Here is a 17,758-nt window from a genome sequence, read left to right as displayed (position 1 = left end):
TATATAATCTATCCTCTGAAATCGGTGATGATGCATGCTGCCACATCTTCAACATATCACATTCTTACTTCATTTTAATACCTAATATTAATATTAAGCGATCATTTACTAAGCCGCTATTTTTAATGAGTTAATAACTGCTGTTGAAACAATCAGTAAATTCTATAGCTTTCAACAGACACATTTCACTCATGACTGCATATCCAAACTATATTTTTTCAGTTGAATATTTGCATATCCTGTTTTAAATTTCTGGAAACTTTGCCTTTTGTCCACAAAATACACAGCAGTTACTGCTTATTCATTCAAAATGAGCCTTATTTTCCCTGACTTCTCCTCCCCATCGTACTTTCTTCCTGATGCATGATTAATATGGAGCTTTTCTTTAGCCATGAATGAACTATAATGAGAACTCACCCTGGGCATCTAAACATGTGACATAAGAAACTGGCGCCACATAAATAAAGTAATATGTATGAAGCACACTCCTCGGTTTTGGCGGGAACAGATTTGCCAATGGTATGGGCCAAAGTTTGAAAAGAATATGCAGGTATTATTCGTGTATATGCAGTATTTCATAGACCCAAATTCTGACCCCCAATCAAACATTTTCGAACAGTTTATCTACAAGGACAGCAATTGCAGTACAAACCGATGAAAATAGAGGTCCTCGGCTGCTTCCAACAATCTCAGCCGTTGGATTTCAAGGCAGCCCCCACCCTGGAAGGCATCTCGGTTGTGGTGTTGGACACAGCCCTTGTTCATCTTATCACAAGAAGACTCTTTCTGGACCAAACCAGATTCCTCACTCTGTAATGCATCATCTCCACTTTGCTGTGTCTGCTCTGAGCTCACTTCTTTAGGCTTCTCACTCCTCTCAATGCAGCAGTCGTTGAGACAGGAAGGAACACTGGGCTGGTACTGCTGCTTACTCAAATTGTACCAAGGGTGGTCCTGAATAACCTGGCAATAAACCACATACACACATAGGCTGTAGTACAATCCTTCCATTAATGTTATATGTATATACACATACACACACAGATTGTCTGAAAATAAGTTATGGAAATTGTAAGAGGGCATAGTGTTCTGAAACAAAAATCGACATGGGGCGTTTTATATTTCCCCCTAGTGAAAGCTCACTGGAAAATCAACAAAGAAACGCAAGTTTAACCGTGAGCAACTTCAGTGTCAGCCTAGGCAGCGTGTAGCCTGCCAAGCTGTCTTGCTTGATAACGTTGGGTGGTGCGCTACCGTACGCGCGTTGACGTGTCGCTCACGTGCAACCTTGCTAGTACTGCCGGCGTATCACTGACCAATACCTGCCATCATGCCCGGATAATGAAGTGTTTTCATTCATATTATCATGCGCTACGGTATTCAGAACCGACTGGTGTACAAAACTGGAATACTACCAGTAAAACCTCTGCTGATTTCGGGTGAGCACCGTTTTATTATTTATAAGCTTCACTTTCCGTATTGATTGGATTCAATGTATAGACAAGAAAAGTGTTCCACCGATCAATACTTATTTATTGTGAATGAATTATTACACTAGTACCGGCCATCAGCTAGTACATAACATTTATAGTCATTAGACAAAATTATTTCCCACTAACTCCCCCCTGTGGGTGGGGCCCCCTGTGGTTGGGGGCGGTAGAATAACACCCACGGTATCACCTGCCTGTCATAAGAGGTGACTAAAAGGGGCCTCAGAGGCCCTGCACTTTGGAGCGTGGGTTGGCGACCACGGGGCCCTCAGCTGAGTCCTGGCATTCTTTCCACTTACTTATGCCAGGCTCCTCACTTTCATCTATCCTATCCGACCTCCCTTGGTCAACTCTTGTTCTTTTCTGACCCCGACGCTATTAGGTTTGCGAGGGCTAGGGTATCTTTCATTTTTACGCCCTACGTGACCCTTGTCTTCCTTTGGCCCATATCTTAATTTTTCGAAGTGTCGGGCCCCTTCCACTTTTTCTCTCTGATTAGTGTTATATAGAGGATGGTTGCCCAGTTGTACTTCCTCTTAAAACAATAATCACCACCACCACCAGACAAAATTACAAAGATGTTGTGTTAGATCATCCGGATGTCTAATGAAGAATGGAAGTAAAATATATTGCAGTATTGTTATGTTAAAATATTTGTGATTAAAGTTGGTGGTGATAATAAACTATAAACAATAAACTATAACCTATTGAGTATATATGGATATGAGTACATTAAACACATTAAAACATATAGGCCACAGTATAAAACACTTGAAAAATATAACACATTACAACATAGTATATATTTTTAAAAACGTCTATTAAAATTTGAGTTCAGGTTGTATAGCGTTCATTCTTCAATCTTCTTGTGGTTCTTGTGCTAATTTAGTTGTATTGGGTGATCATCGAGAATGTCCTATGGCTGATATACTTTATATTGATGTGTTGTAAGAACTCTTATCATTAAAATTTTTTGAAAATTGAGTACTGTGCAATTCAACTATTGATGTACTCCAGTAAGTTTTATATATACTGCGAGACATCAAAATTTCTCCAGAAATACAATAACAAACATAGACAAACTGCTCAGACATGCAAAACACTAAACAGGACTAATGAAATTTGGTTAAAAGAAGAAATAAAATTCCTATATCGCAAAAAATCAACATCTCAATAATGAACTTTATTCAACACATATCAAAGTATCCCATGGACTCCCACATAGCTATTGGAATTACTTTCAACAAATTTCTAAAGATAACATAGAAAATTTAGCCATAAAGAAACAAAATACATTAAACAAAAAACTGGAAACACTGAAACAACAAAGCAAACCGAAACCACTAACCATAATCAAAAATAAAGATCCTCCTCATCTTAACGAGAATTCCCAACATAAATTCCACCCACCCATAAAAAATCTCACACTAACTGCATTTGACGATGAAGAGACGGCTATGTTGAGCAAGGGACCCAAACACAACTGGGGTAATGCATCATCCTATCAGAATATTATAACTGCCATTACCAAAACAGAACTCACCTTACAGAAAATCCCATACGATATACGAGACGAAGTTAGACACAAAATCAGTAGAAAGATCCCGCAATACATCAATAACATTCACAATAATAACCTAAAAATTAATACCACCAATAAATCGAACCTAAACAAACTCAAAAACAAGATAAAACAGAACAATCTACTAATAACAAAAGCCGACAAAGGCAACACCACGGTCATTATGGATAAGAATGATTACATAACAAAGACTAAAGAATGTTTCCAAGACAACACTTTTTCAATTAAACGCCGAGATCCAACCAATAACATACAAAGGAATTTAAAAAATCTACTCAAGAACACACACTTTCTTTTCACCGAAACAGAATCTGCTAAACTAATAACTATTAACCACCAATTACCATCAGCAAAAACCTACCCTAAAATACACAAAGAAAATATACCCATAAGACCGATTATAAACTATAGAGCCAGTCCAACCTATAAATTATCACAATTCATTCAAAATTTTTTGAAAAAGCATTATTCCTTTTTAGCAAACAAAACAATACAAAACTCAATAGATTTTTGCAACAGAACCAAAGAACTAAAGATTGAACAACATCATACTCTTGCTTCATTTGATATAACAAACATGTACCCTAACATTCCTATCAAACACCCCCCTGTGGGTGGGGGCAGTAGAATAACACCCACGGTATCTCCTGCCTGTTGTAAGAGGCAACTAAAAGGCGCCCCAGGGGCCCTGAACTTTGGAGCGTGGGTTGGCGACCATGGAGCCCTTAGCTGAGTCCTGACATTGCTTCCACTTACTTGTGCCAGGCTCCTCGCTTTCATCTATCCTATCCGACCTCTCTTGGTCAACTCTTGTTCTTTTCCTACCCCGACGCTATTAGGTTTGCGAGGCCCTTCGTGGCCCTTGTCTTCCTTTGGCCGATATCTTCATTTTTCGAAGTGTCAGATCCCTTCCATTTTTTCCCCTCTGATTAGTGTTATATAGAGGATGGTTGCCTAGTTGTACTTCTTCTTAAAACAATAATCACCACCACCACCACTCCTATCAAAGAAACAATCAAAATAATAGAATCTAACCTAAAAAACCATAGCAACTTGAGCACCTTAGAAATAGAAGAATTCATGAATCTACTCAAATTCGCCATAAACAATAACTACTTCAGATTTCATGATACCATATATCAGCAACAAGGCCTACCTATGGGATCTCCTGCTTCCGGAATATTAGCAGTAATATATATAGATCACCTAGAACACACATCAATCAACAAAATAGATAATATATATTTTTGGTGCAGATTTGTCGAAGATATCTTCGTAATCATAGATAATAGATCCACTGATGCAGATACTATACTAGACAAACTTAACACTTTAGACCCCCAAATTAAATTTACTAAAGAAACAAAAAATAACCGTACCTTAAATTACTTGGCCTTGACAATAACCAGACACGACAACCACTTATCTTACAAGATCTATAGGAAACCCACACACACTTTCAATACCATAAAAAATGACTCCATTCATCCTAACACACACAAAAGAGCAGCCTATTATAGCATGATATATAGAGCTTTTAATATCCCATTGACAATAGAAGATCAAAATAATGAATTAAAATTAATCCACGATATAGCCAAACATAACGGATACAGCAAAGAAATGGTCAATAAAATCATTCACAAAATAAAATCCCAACCCAAAACTAAATTAATTAAAACAGCCACACCCAAAAAAGATGATGAGCTATTTACCTTCAACAACACCAATATACGTAGTGTGTCCGGAAAATACGTATAAATCCGTTGGGGTGACGTATCACGTATCGTGGAGGCGCCGCCAGGTGGCACTGCTGTTGTCGCCAATCTTCTCAACGCTCAGTTCGAGTCGGAGAGCTCTGCGTGTCAGTAGCAGTGTGCGGCTGCTTGTTGAAAGTTACCCGTTTTCACCTGCCGTCGGTATGGAGCTCTCTCTGATTGAGGAACAGCGCGCCCCAGGGGTTCTGAACTATGGAGCGTGGGTTGGCGACCACGGGGCCCTTAGCTGAGTCCTGGCATTGCTTCCACTTACTTGTGCCAGGCTCCTCACTTTCATCTATCCTATCCGACCTCCCTTGGTCAACCCTTGTTCTTTTCCGACCCCAACGCTATTAGGTTTGCGAGGGCTAGGGAGTCTTTCATTTTCACGCCCTTCGTGGCCCTTGTCTTTCTTTGGCCGATACCTTCATTTTTCGATTTTCCATATTTTCTCTCTGATTAGCGTTATATAGAGGATGGTTGCCTAGTTGTACTTCCTCTTAAAACAATAATCACCACCACCTGAGGAACAGCGCATCAACATCAAGTCTCAGAGCTCGTGTGGCCCGAGTTCGACCGGATCTGGCACAAGGGGGCAGGTGGATCCTTCATCACGACAATGCGCCCGCTCACACGTCGCTCGTTGTGCGTGAGTTTTTGGCCCGAAGCTCAATCACCGTGACAGACCACCCGCCTTATTCATCCGATTTAGCCCCTTGTGACTTCTTCCTGTTCCCGAAATGCAAAATGGTGCTTCGGGGGCGGCACTTGGGTGATGTGGAAGCCATCAAGGGAGAAACGACACGGCAACTGAACAGCAACACAACTGAAGACTTTCAACAATGTTATCAACAGTGGAAACGGCATTGGCAGAAGTGCATCTTGTCTCAGGGAGAGTACTTTGAAGGAGACCATATTGTAATACCTGAATAATTGTCAAATAAAGTTATTATTCAACTTTTATACGTATTTTCCGGACATACTACGTATATAATATAACTAATATTTTTAAGAAGCACAACCTGCAAATAGCATTCAAAACCACACACAACAGCACCAACACTATACACAACACCAAAACAGTCAATAATAATAATAATAATAATAATAATAATAATAATAATAATAATAATAATAATAATAATAATAATAATAATAATAATAATAATAATAATAATAATTACAACCAATCAGGTGTCTACCGTATCAAATGTAACAACTGTGACACAAGTTATATTGCAACTTTTATTATAGTTTGGATCCACCTTTGAACTTTGGAGCGTGGGATGGCGACCACGGGGCCCTTAGCTGAGTCCTGGCATTGCTTCCACTTACTTGTGCCAGGATCCTCACTTTCATCACTCCTATCCGACCTCCCTTGGTCAACTCTTGTTCTTTTCAGACCCCGACGGTATTACGTATGGAGGCCTAGGGAGTCTTTCATTTTCACGCCCTTCATGGCCCTTATCTTCCTTTGGCCGATACCTTCATTTTTTGAAAGGTCGGACCACTTCCATTCTTTCTCTCTGATTAGTGTTATATAGAGGATGGTTGCCTTGTTGTACTTCCTCTTAAAACAATAATCACCACCACCATCACCAATTGCCCCCCCTCCCCTGTGGGTTGGGGCGGTAGAATAACACCCACGGTATCCCCTGCCTGTCGTAAGAGGCGACTAAAAGGGGCCCCAAAGGCTCTGAACTTGGGAGCGTGGGTTGGCGACCACGGGGCCCTCAGCTGAGTTCTGGCATTGCTTCCACTTACTTGTGCCAGTCTCCTCACTTTCATCTCTCCTATCCGACCTCCCTTGGTCAACCCTTGTTCTTTTCAGACCCCGACGGTATTACGTATGGAGGCCTAGGGAGTCTTTCATTTTCACGCCCTTCATGGCCCTTATCTTCCTTTGGCTGATACCTTCATTTTTTGAAAGGTCGGACCACTTCCATTCTTTCTCTCTGATTAGTGTTATATAGAGGATGGTTGCCTTGTTGTACTTCCTCTTAAAACAATAATCACCACCACCATCACCAATTGCTCCCCCCCCCCTGTGGGTTGGGGCGGTAGAATAACACCCACGGTATCCCCTGCCTGTCGTAAGAGGCGACTAAAAGGGGCCCCAAAGGCTCTGAACTTGGGAGCGTGGGTTGGCGACCACGGGGCCCTCAGCTGAGTTCTGGCATTGCTTCCACTTACTTGTGCCAGTCTCCTCACTTTCATCTATCCTATCTGACCTACCTTGGTCAACTCTTGTTCTTTTCCGACCCCGACGCTATTAGGTTTGCGAGGGCTAGGGAGTCTTTCATTTTCACGCCCTTCGCGGACCTTGTCTTTCTTTGACCGATATCTTCATTTTTCGAAGTGTCGGATCCCTTCCATTTTTCCCTCTGATTAGTGTTATATAGAGGATGGTTGCCTAGTTGTACTTCCCCTTAAAACAATAATCACCACCACCACCACCACCAATTGTCCCATATAAGAACTGCTGCAGTCATGACAGCATAATCTGTACACTCCGGAACTATAAAAAACATTATTTATTTATTTATTTATTTATTTATTTATTATTTATTGAAGTGGAGTTATGCAGGATACCAATGCTTCTATTATTAGTTTTATAAGAAATCTTGGTGTTATGCTTTTTGAAGACGTCTTTCAAAGCACACGGAAAACGTTCTCACGCCACGCCCTCTCACCGCATCGCTCTACATAATTCCCCTCTCCCTTCCCTCCTTCCTTCCTTGCCTTTAACTCTAAGCCCCTCATTCCTCCCCGCTTTTCCCTACCTATCCTGCTATTTCCCCTCAATAACATCCCTGATCAACTTCTCTCCCTTCCCCTCCAATACACGTACATTGGTCACGGTGTCTTTTGACTCTCAGTGTCTTCTCTAACATCTGATTACACACATCATACACGACGCCAGAGGTCTCATATTCACGTTAATTCTTAGGACAGGACTTTATCTTTTCTCAAGAGTTTATCTTAACATCCCCCTTCTTTTTTTTTTACTTTACTGCTTCAGGACCCATTTTGAACCGAGAACATCGTTTAGCACCCAGGGGAAAACACAGAGTCCGCCTCATTTTCATGTAAAAACTTGCTATAGAATTCTTAGTAGACCGACTCCAGCCACAATTTCTTAAGTTACAGAAGACAAGCATTTTACTACGTAAAAACAGAGTTTGAAGTTCCTTCATGTTCTCTTTAGATTTATAATTTGTCATGTCTTAATACTGGTTAAGCTATTTTAACGACTAATCTTTTTCAATCAATGGTAAAACAAAATGGTTTTGACTGAAGTTCATAACATTTGCACCATTTACTTCGAGATTCTGTGAATGTTCATCAAGAAGACTTCCATACAAATATTCTCCTGAAAAAGGAAATATGGTGTTAGACTTTTGTCCTTGGCTCACTGTTAATCTAGTCAGATATCATTCAAAGTTTTTAAGATTCAGTGAACTCTTGTTAAGAGGATCTTTACATAAAACTTTAAGATAATTGGTGCTATATTTTTTAGAAGAGAGTACTTTTAGATCAATGTTACAAGTTAATATTCATGGCTCATGTTTTTAATCGAGTGATTTCTCCTATCATTTATAAGATTTGTTTACACTTTTATGCATTGTTTTTGCTACCTTAAGTTGTCATTGTATGTTTTTCTACTTTTGTGGCTGAAGATGATGCACACCAGCATCGAACCCGGTCCCATGAATAATAAAATGTCATAATCCATTTTATAAGATTGTATTGTATTAAATAGGTGGACCCCACTTTTTTGTTCCCATTAGATTCTCGGTTCAATATGGATTCAATATGAAGTTATTAAACTTGAATGAAATAATCTTGTTGTGAGCAGCCATCTTGCCAAAGATCAAAATCACTTAGAGATAGCACTGCGGTAGATGGACAATTGTTTTCTAGTGTAAGCGCTCCCAGCACTCACTCACGACACCATCCTCTCGGTTCAAGTCATGGCCAACTAGACTTCCTCATTGGCATGATGGCAGAAGCAGAGATTCAGTGTGATACAGTGGAGTTGCCTGGAGTATCAAGGGAAAGCATTCACAATGGCCAAAACGGTAGGAGTATTGACCCAAATCTGACTGATGATATCAGTCGGCAGATAATGGAGAATCAGTATGAAGAAGAGGTGCATCTTGAGACTGCGAGATCACTGTTGAAGAACATCATGGCTATTGCTCTTAAGAATCTAAAAACGGAAATACAAAATGGCCTCATGAAGTTGGAAGAAGCTTTAGAGGCTGGAGCAACATGCAGGATGTCGTGGAAGAAACCCCCTGTGGGTGGGGGCAGTAGAATAACACCCACGGTATCCCCTGCCTGTCGTAAGAGGTGACTAAAAGGGGCCTCAGAGGCTCTGAACTTTGGAGCGTGAGTTGGCGACCACGGGGCCCTTAGCTGAGTCCTGGCATTGCTTCTACTTACTTGTGCCAGGCTCCTCACTTTCATCTATCCTATCCGACCTCCCTCGGTCAACTCTTGTTCTTTTCATACCCCGACGGTATTACGTATGGAGGCCTAGGGAGTCTTTCATTTTCACGCCCTTCGTGGCCCTTGTCTTCCTTTGGCTGATACATTCATTTTTCGAAGTGTCGCATCCCTTCCATTTTTCCCTCTGATTAGTGTTATATAGAGGATGGTTGCCTAGTTGTACTTCCTCTTAAAACCACCACCACCATTGTGGAAGAAATCTACAGAAGAACTAAAGCAGAGATCAACTACCATGGAGAACAAGGAATTGTCCAGGCCATCACCGGTGGCAAATGACTCTGAGGAAGACCAAGGAAAATGGGAAACGTTTCTATCCAAGAAGAAGAGAAAGAAGAAGAGTGAGACCAGTAACGATCTTGAAAGTACAGCGTTTAGAGAGAGTGGAATACGACCTCATTCTAAATCAAGGAGTCATTCAGAAGCCGTAATCATCAAACCAATGAACAGTAAGACTTTTGCTAATGTTTTGAAGGATATCAGGAACAGGGTAAAGCCGGAAGACAGTGGAGCAGGCATCCGATCTATCCGCAAAACAAGGCTGTTCTTCTTGAATTCAATAAAACAACAAAGATTGAAAACAGGGAGATATTCAGTAAATCTCTGAGAGATGCCTTCGGATGAGATGGCGATTTAAAGGCTTTAATCCCCCAAACTACACTGGAGATTCGAAACATGGGTGGCATCACTACCGCTGCAGATGTGAAGGAAGCTGCAAGACAAGATTCCGATAATCCCCATGGGGAGCTGAAAATAACGGTCACAAAACCAAACAGCTGGGGACAGAAACTTGCCATCTTCGAAACTAAAGACGAGGATGCTCAGAAACTACTGGAAGCAGGAGGAATTAAGATAGGATGGCTATACTGCAGAGTATGTGCTAGAACCATGTTACCTCACTGCTTTCAATGCCTATCATATGGACACCTGGCAAGAAACTGCACAGGCCCCGACAGAAGTAAGCTCTGTTTTAAGTGTGGATAATCTGGTCACAAGGCAGTAGACTGTAAAAAAGAATAATCCGCGATGCATGCTTTGGACAGACAAGCGTGTTAATGAAGCTAAACGAAATCATGTTCCTGGATCGGGTGCATGCACAATATTTTGTGAAGCTCTTGAAAAGGCCAAAAATCACAACAAATGATGCGAATCCTTCAAGCAAACGCGCACAGGAGTCAAACTGCTTACGACCTTATGACACAGCTGATTTATGAGATGGAAGCAGACATCGTTATTATTAGCGAACCATATCAAGAGAGGGATCATCCATGGTGGTTTGTGGATAACCTTGGAACAGCTGCAATTTGGATACCAGATCTAGGAAAAGTTTCTGTAACAGAGCACGGATGAAAAGATGGTATTGTTTGGGTGCAGACTGGGGGAATAACTATTGTAAGCCGTTACTTTATGCCAAATGAATCTGTTTCCAACTTTCAGACGAAACTTGATGCCCTTGAGGATGCATTACACGGAATGGAAAACAGACTAGTGGTCGCTGGTTATTTAAATGCTCAAGCGATGTAATGGGGCATGCCAGAAACAGACTCCAGAGGACAGCGTACAATGGAGATGGCAGCCAGAATGGGTTTGGTGGTCAACAACATTGGAAATGTGCCAACATTTCGACGGCCAGGATGCCAGGGAACAATACCAGATGTAACCTTCTCATTGGAGGATATCATGCCTAAGATTCCTGAACGGCAAGTGATCAAGAACTATATGGGGAGTGATCATCAATATATCATCTTTCGACTGCTCCAGGAATCTCCTCAAGTAAGAAACATCTTGGGCAGGCCAGCACGGTGGACTGTAGCCGGTATCGACAAGGAAATGTTTACTGATGTAATAGGGAATGGAATGGAGAACATAAGAGGAAAATGTTTTGGTCGTAGAGAGAAAGAAGCAGCTGGTGTATGTGTCAAACTCAGCAAGCAGCCAATCCACCAAGCATCCAATGTCTCAATGTCCCAAAGGAGACCATGAAATAGCAAGCGCCCAGCGTACTGGTGGACTGAAGAGATTGCTGAACTGAGAAGGAATTGGCTGTGACTTCAACTTCAACGCAGGGCTCAGAGGATGAGAGGCAGTCCAGAGAATACCTCAGTCACAGCGGATTACAAGTCAGCAAAGAAGGAACTCCGTAACGCAATTAGAAAGACTAAAGCCGATAAATGGTGGGCATTGGCTAAAGAAGAAGATGATCCAGGGGGACTAAGTTACATACCCCTGTGGGTGGGGGCAGTAGAATAACACCCACAGTATCCCCTGCCTGTCGTAAGAGGATTAAAAGGGGCTCCAAGGGCTCTGAACTTTGGAGCGTGGGTTGGCGACCACGGGGCCCACAGCTGAGTCCTGGCATTGCTTCCACTTACTTGTGCCGGGCTCCTCACTTCCATCTATCCTATCCGATCTCTCTTGATCAACTCTTGTTCTTTTCCGACCCCGACGCTATTAGGTTTGCGAGGGCTAGGGAGTCTTTCATTTTCACGCCCTTCGTGGCCCTTCTCTTTCTATGACCGATATCTTCATTTTTCGAAGTGTCGGATCCCTTCGATTTTTCCTCTGATTAGTGTTATATAGAGGATGGTTGCCTAGTTGTACTTCCTCTTAAAACAATAATCACCACCACCACCGGACTAAGTTACAAGAATGTAATGAAGAAACTCGGGACATTTTCAACCCCGAGTATGGATCTGCAAACCATTGAACAAATTGTGGATACACTATTCCCAGACCATCCAGAGAGGATTGACTTAACGATGAAAAAGAACTGGATGATATACCCCTCTTCATAGTAGAAAAGCTGAATAGAGCTATTAACTCTCTTAGAAACAAGAAGACTCCAGGAAAAGATGGTATACCTACACAAGTGCTGAAGATAATATCAGAACTCTATCCAGAACTGTTGCTGAATTTGTACAATCGCTGCCTGCAAGCAGGTGTTTTTAGTCCCTGATGGAAAATGGCCCAATTAGTTTTGATCAGCAAAGGAAAACTTGGTGGTTATAGACCTTTATGTATGCTAGACACAGCTGGAAAAGGCCTGGAGAAACTTCTGCAGCTCAGAACCCTCTCAGCAGTTCAACTAGTAGGGGATCTATCTGTTCGCCAACATGGATTTCGGAGAGGGCACTTGACGCTGGATGCAGTGTGGGAGGTGGTGAATACAGCAGAAAGAGCATAAACGGGCAATCATCATTCCCGTAAATTGACACTTCTTGTGACCCTGGATGTGAAGAATGCTTCCAATTCGGCAAGGTGGAGCGACATGTTGGTAGCTCTTGAAGAAACTTTCAAGATCTTTGGAACATAATGTATGATGGCTTGTTACGTTTGGAGATGCCAGATGACACGAAGCTTGAGGGCTACGCTGATGATGTGGCCACCTTGATAGTGGCTCGTAATGTTGAAATGACTCAAATCAAACTGAACCAGGTGATGCGGCGCATAAAAGAATGGATGATGAGTCACAGTCTAACACTAGCCGAACACAAAACGGAGATAGTTCTTCTGACGAGGAAAAGGATCGAGACTCTTGTGCCAATGACTGCTGGAGAGTTAGTGATTGAAACATCTGCGAGCACAAAATATTTAGGAGTGACACTTGACTCCAAGCTCACTTTCTAGAATCGTACTCAGAGAATGACAGATAAGGCAGTAAAATACATGCCTGCACTTTGTAGACTGATGGAAAATATTAAAGGTCTGAAATCCAGTAAACGACATCTTCTTATGTTGATGGTTCAGTCAGTGCTGCTGTATGGCTCTGAAATCTAGGCTGAATCTTCGAGATTTGCTTGGTATCGGAGAAGGATAGCTGCCATACAATGGAGAGCAGCTTTACGTATTGCAAGTGCATACCGCACGTTTTCAGAACCTGGAATCATCACAGTAGCAGCAATAGCCCCAATAGAACTACTTGCATTGGAGCGACAAGAAATCTGGCATATCCGAGGAGAGATGCGAAAGAAATGTGCAAAGAAGCATGCCTTCAGTCAACGGATGAGGCGATAGCAACTCAGATGGGAAAGTGACCCTCGGGGTAAATGGACCAACAACTGATACCACGATTGGATATCTGGGTCGAAAGGGCTCATGGTGATGTAAACTATTACCTCACACAGCTTCTAACAGCACATGGATATTTTTGGAAATTCCTGCACAGAGTGGGCAGAGCGAGTGATGCAGCATGCATATACTGTGATGACATCAATGACGTATTTCACACCTTCTTTGTGTGCGGCCATTGGATGATACAGAGAAGATGTGTGGAAACTGAACTAGAAGAACTGACAGCAGATATTATTCCCGTGATGCTATGAAACCAGGAATCCTGGGATCGCGTGGCAGTGTATGTGGAGGATGTCCTTCATCAGAAGAAGACGAAGAGGATTTGGAAGCGTACGAAATTTCGTAACAGAGAAATGAAGAAGAAGAAGAAGTCTGAAAGGCAAAGTAAGCACGATATCAACCTGAAGTAATGCGAGAGCGGTTCCAGGGAGATGATACAGACCGTGGGAAAAGGGTGTGTGTTTTTTTCTGGGTAAGAATCTCACACACTTCTGGAGTGCGGACCCTTCACAAGTGTCTTCCCCCTGTGGGTGGGGGCGGTAGAATAACACCCACGGTATCCCCTGCCTGTCGTAAGAGGCGACTAAAAGGGGCCCTAAGGGCTCTGAATTTTGGAGCGTGGGTTGGCGACCACGGGGTCCTTAGCTGAGTCCTGGCATTGCTTCCACTTACTTGTGCCAGGCTCCTCACTTTCATCTAACCTATCCGACCTCCCTTGATCAACTCTTGTTCTTTTCCGACCCCGACGCTATTAGGTTTGCGAGGGCTAGGGAGTCTTTCATTTTCATGCCCTTCGTGGCCCTTGTCTTCCTTTGGCTTCCCTCTGTGGGTGGCCCCTCTGTGGGTGGGGGCGGTAGAATAACACCCACGGTATCCCCTGCCTGTCGTAAGAGGTGACTAAAAGGGGCCCCAGGGGCTCTGTACCTTGGAGCGTGGGTTGGCGAACACGGGGCCCTCAGCTAAGTCCTGGCATTGCTTCCACTTACTTGTGTCAGGCTCCTCACTTTCATCTATCCTATCCGACCTCTCTTGGTCAACTCCTGTTCTTTTCCGACCCCGACGCTATTAGGTTTGCGAGGGCTAGGGAGTCTTTCATTTTCACGCCCTTCGTGGCCCTTGTCTTCCTTTGGCCGATATCTTCATTTCTCGAAGTGTCGGACCCCTTCCATTTTTTCTCTCTGATTAGTGTTATATAGAGGATGGTTGCCTAGTTGTACTTCCTCTTAAAACAATAATCACCACCACCACCACTACAGTTGATATAAAAATCCTAAACTTAAATATAAATATATAAATCTGCATTTTTATAGGCTGCTACAATTAAAAAGTAATGAAATCCAAAGTTCTACCAGCATTTCCTAAAAAGTATTTTTGAAATTTTAATAAAAGTTAGACGATACCATCACACAACACCTACTATTCATAATAAAGAAAGAAAACAAGAAACAACACAATTAGTTTCTTAAAAAAATAAAATTTGTTGGCACATGTGTATTTCTCCAAATTTTCTTGAAAAGTGTGAATTTTTTCTTGTTAATAATCAAACATATTTTGAAATAATCTCACTCAGGCTGATATCTAAGTCACAATATACAAAACTAAAAATTACTTCCGTACTCTACTGTTTCAAAACTGTGCATAAATTAAAAACAATTAAAATAATTTGAATAAAAAATTATATAGTTTAATTCACAGATATGTAAATTAATTTTTACAAAACATTATACGTTTGATCACATACTGAAAATGGTAACATTCATGGAAACACAACTCTTTAGCAATATTTCAATGTATATCATCCCATAACCCCGCGTTTATTCCAAACAGATGAGATTTGGAAAATCATGGCCCAAGCAGACTTTTTTCACATTTTGTACACATAGTGCGGGATCGCTTTCGTTTTTCAACCTTTTTTGCTGGCCTTGCTACATACACAGCATTCTCTCTTTCCTTGTTACCTTCCAATTTTTTTAAAGAAACATCAGCTGAAATAAAATTGAAAGAGTCTGACGTACCTGGAATGTTGTGTGAGTCACATACATTGAGAACAAGCTGAGATGGTTCTATAACATCACTAAAAACACTTTCACTTGCTAATTCGGTATCCAAATCACTTTCCGGCAAGTCGTACACCTAAATATCCTCATCTTCACTCGAATAATCCTTTAAATAAGCTCGTAAATAATCATCTTCTCTCACTACAAAAGCACATTTCCTTGACTCCATATTGTTTACCAACAAGCTAAAAGTGCATTTCAACATTATTCTGTTTCCTCACGAAAGCATTACAGAGATATCTGATGGCTAGGTTTATTTATTATTAATTATTATTATTATTTATTAATATTATTATGTTTTTACTTGTGTAATCAGCCAATAACAGTTACAGGAATAAACTGAAAATTTATCATTTTCATTTTTTACGGAGTATTCCCCTTCCAGCTACTTACTCCTGCCACCTGGCTGACGAACATTTCTGGGAAGAACACTGCTATATGTATAAAATCCACATTGTGTCCGTCATTCAGAGTGATGTTGAGAAAATGAGAATGTTTCAATTAGGGTTGGACACCCCCCTGTGGGTGGGGGCGGTAGAATAACACCCACGGTATCCCCTGCCTGTCGTAAGAGGCGACTAAAAGGGGCCCCAGGGGCTCTGAACTTTGGAGCGTGGGTTGGCGACCACGGGGCCCTCAGCTGAGTCCTGGCATTGCTTCCACTTACTTGTGCCAGGCTCCTCACTTTCATCTATCCTATCCGACCTCCCTTGGTCAACTCTTGTTCTTTTCCGACCCCGACGCTATTAGGTTTGCGAGGGCTAGGGAGTCTTTCATTTTCACGCCCTTCGTGGCCCTTGTCTTCCTTTGGCCGATATCTTCATTTTTCGAAGGGTCGGTCTCTTCCTTTTTTTTCTCTCTGATTAGTGTTATATAGAGGATGGTTGCCTAGTTGTACTTCCTCTTAAAACAATAATCACCACCATTAGGGTTGGACAGACCAGAACAGTCGGTTGTTCTGAAATATTAGGAACTTGATGTGGAGTGTTTCGGTACAGTGTGCTGGCTCACGGGCCAGTAACTGCACGGTAGAGAGAACTTCGTGAGGCAACATGACATTACGCGTCAGCGGGAATGTGCCTGTACCGGACGTGCTGTGTATAGTTACAGCCAGCAAAAAGCTGCACGGAATGTGAAAGAACAGTCAGAACACATATTCGCGCCCAATAATCGCATTTAAAGGCTGCGTTTAGGTTAAGATTATTTCGGTCAATATGAAATATACATACCACGGTTACAATGGCAGTACAGGTGTTTGCATGGTTTTTTCAACATCTCACCAACACAGATAGGTTTTATAATACCAATATAGTTGGTCCGTTATTGGCGATTATAAATTTTCCACCTAACTCATTCCTGGTTGCCAGCTTTTTGCCCCCGTGTGCTAAGTTGGGCTCATCAATTGGTAAATAGCACACCTACCAAGACACGTAGCTAATGCATACCGTGGAGGACACTGGGTAGGCTACTTGGAGCCACTGGCAGTGCCAATGCACTAGGAGAGACTTTTGAAAATGAGACAAATAGAGCGCATCGTTCCATAATATGTTACTAGATATTAACAGAAGTATTAAAGTTTGTAGGGTTCCATTCATAGCCAAAAACACTCCTTCTCTCCCTGTGGGTGGGGGCGGTAGAATAACACCCTCGGTATCCCCTGCCTGTCGTAAGAGGCGACTAAAGGGCCCCAAGGGGCTCTCAACTAGGGAGCATTGGTCAGCGATCACAGGGTCCTTAGCTGAGTCCTGGCATTGCTTCCACTTGCTTGTCCCAGGCTCCTCACTTTCATCTATTCTATCCAACCTTCCTTGGTCAACTCTTTTTCTTTTCCGATCCCGACGCTATTAGGTATCCGAGGGCTAGGGAGTCTTGCACTTACACGCCCTTCATGGCCCTTGTCTTTCTTTGGCCGATACCTTCATTTTTCAAAGTGTCGGATCCCTTCCATTTTTCCTCTCTGATTAGTGTTATACAGACAATGGTTGCTATTGTACTTCCTCTTAAAACAGTAATCACCACCACCACCACCACCACCACCACCTGCTACAATTTTCTTTAATGATTTACAAATATACCGTAATACATTTTTATGCTTTTACAGACACACTGTAAATCTACAGTCCAAGAGCTTTTGTCAGAATGCTTTACAGTGTCAATCAGTTCAGCCGTTCTCTCAAAATTGATATAACAAAAATCAACCTAGTTTTTTAAATATAGAATTATTATTATTATTATTATTATTATTATTATTATTATTATTATTATTGATACATGACATTTTTAAGAATG

At 41.8% G+C, this 17,758-nt stretch overlaps 1 protein-coding gene across 2 annotated transcripts in view; it reads right to left on the bottom strand.

The window, feature by feature from the left end:
• Nucleotides 1-17,758, bottom strand: part of ENGase (Endo-beta-N-acetylglucosaminidase) — a 203,048-nt gene that overhangs the window by 90,896 nt on the left and 94,394 nt on the right. For both annotated transcript variants that reach the window (XM_067149703.2, XM_067149704.2), the window contains exon 6: nt 653-963. In XM_067149703.2, coding sequence (XP_067005804.2) covers nt 653-963 — 311 coding nt within the window. The remainder of the gene's footprint in view (nt 1-652; nt 964-17,758) is intronic.

Source organism: Anabrus simplex, chromosome 6, assembly GCF_040414725.1.
Source record: "Anabrus simplex isolate iqAnaSimp1 chromosome 6, ASM4041472v1, whole genome shotgun sequence".
Taxonomy (NCBI): Eukaryota; Metazoa; Arthropoda; class Insecta; order Orthoptera; family Tettigoniidae; genus Anabrus; species Anabrus simplex.
The sequence above is the reverse complement of the archived record's forward strand: the minus strand, read 5'-3'. Positions and strand labels throughout refer to the sequence as shown.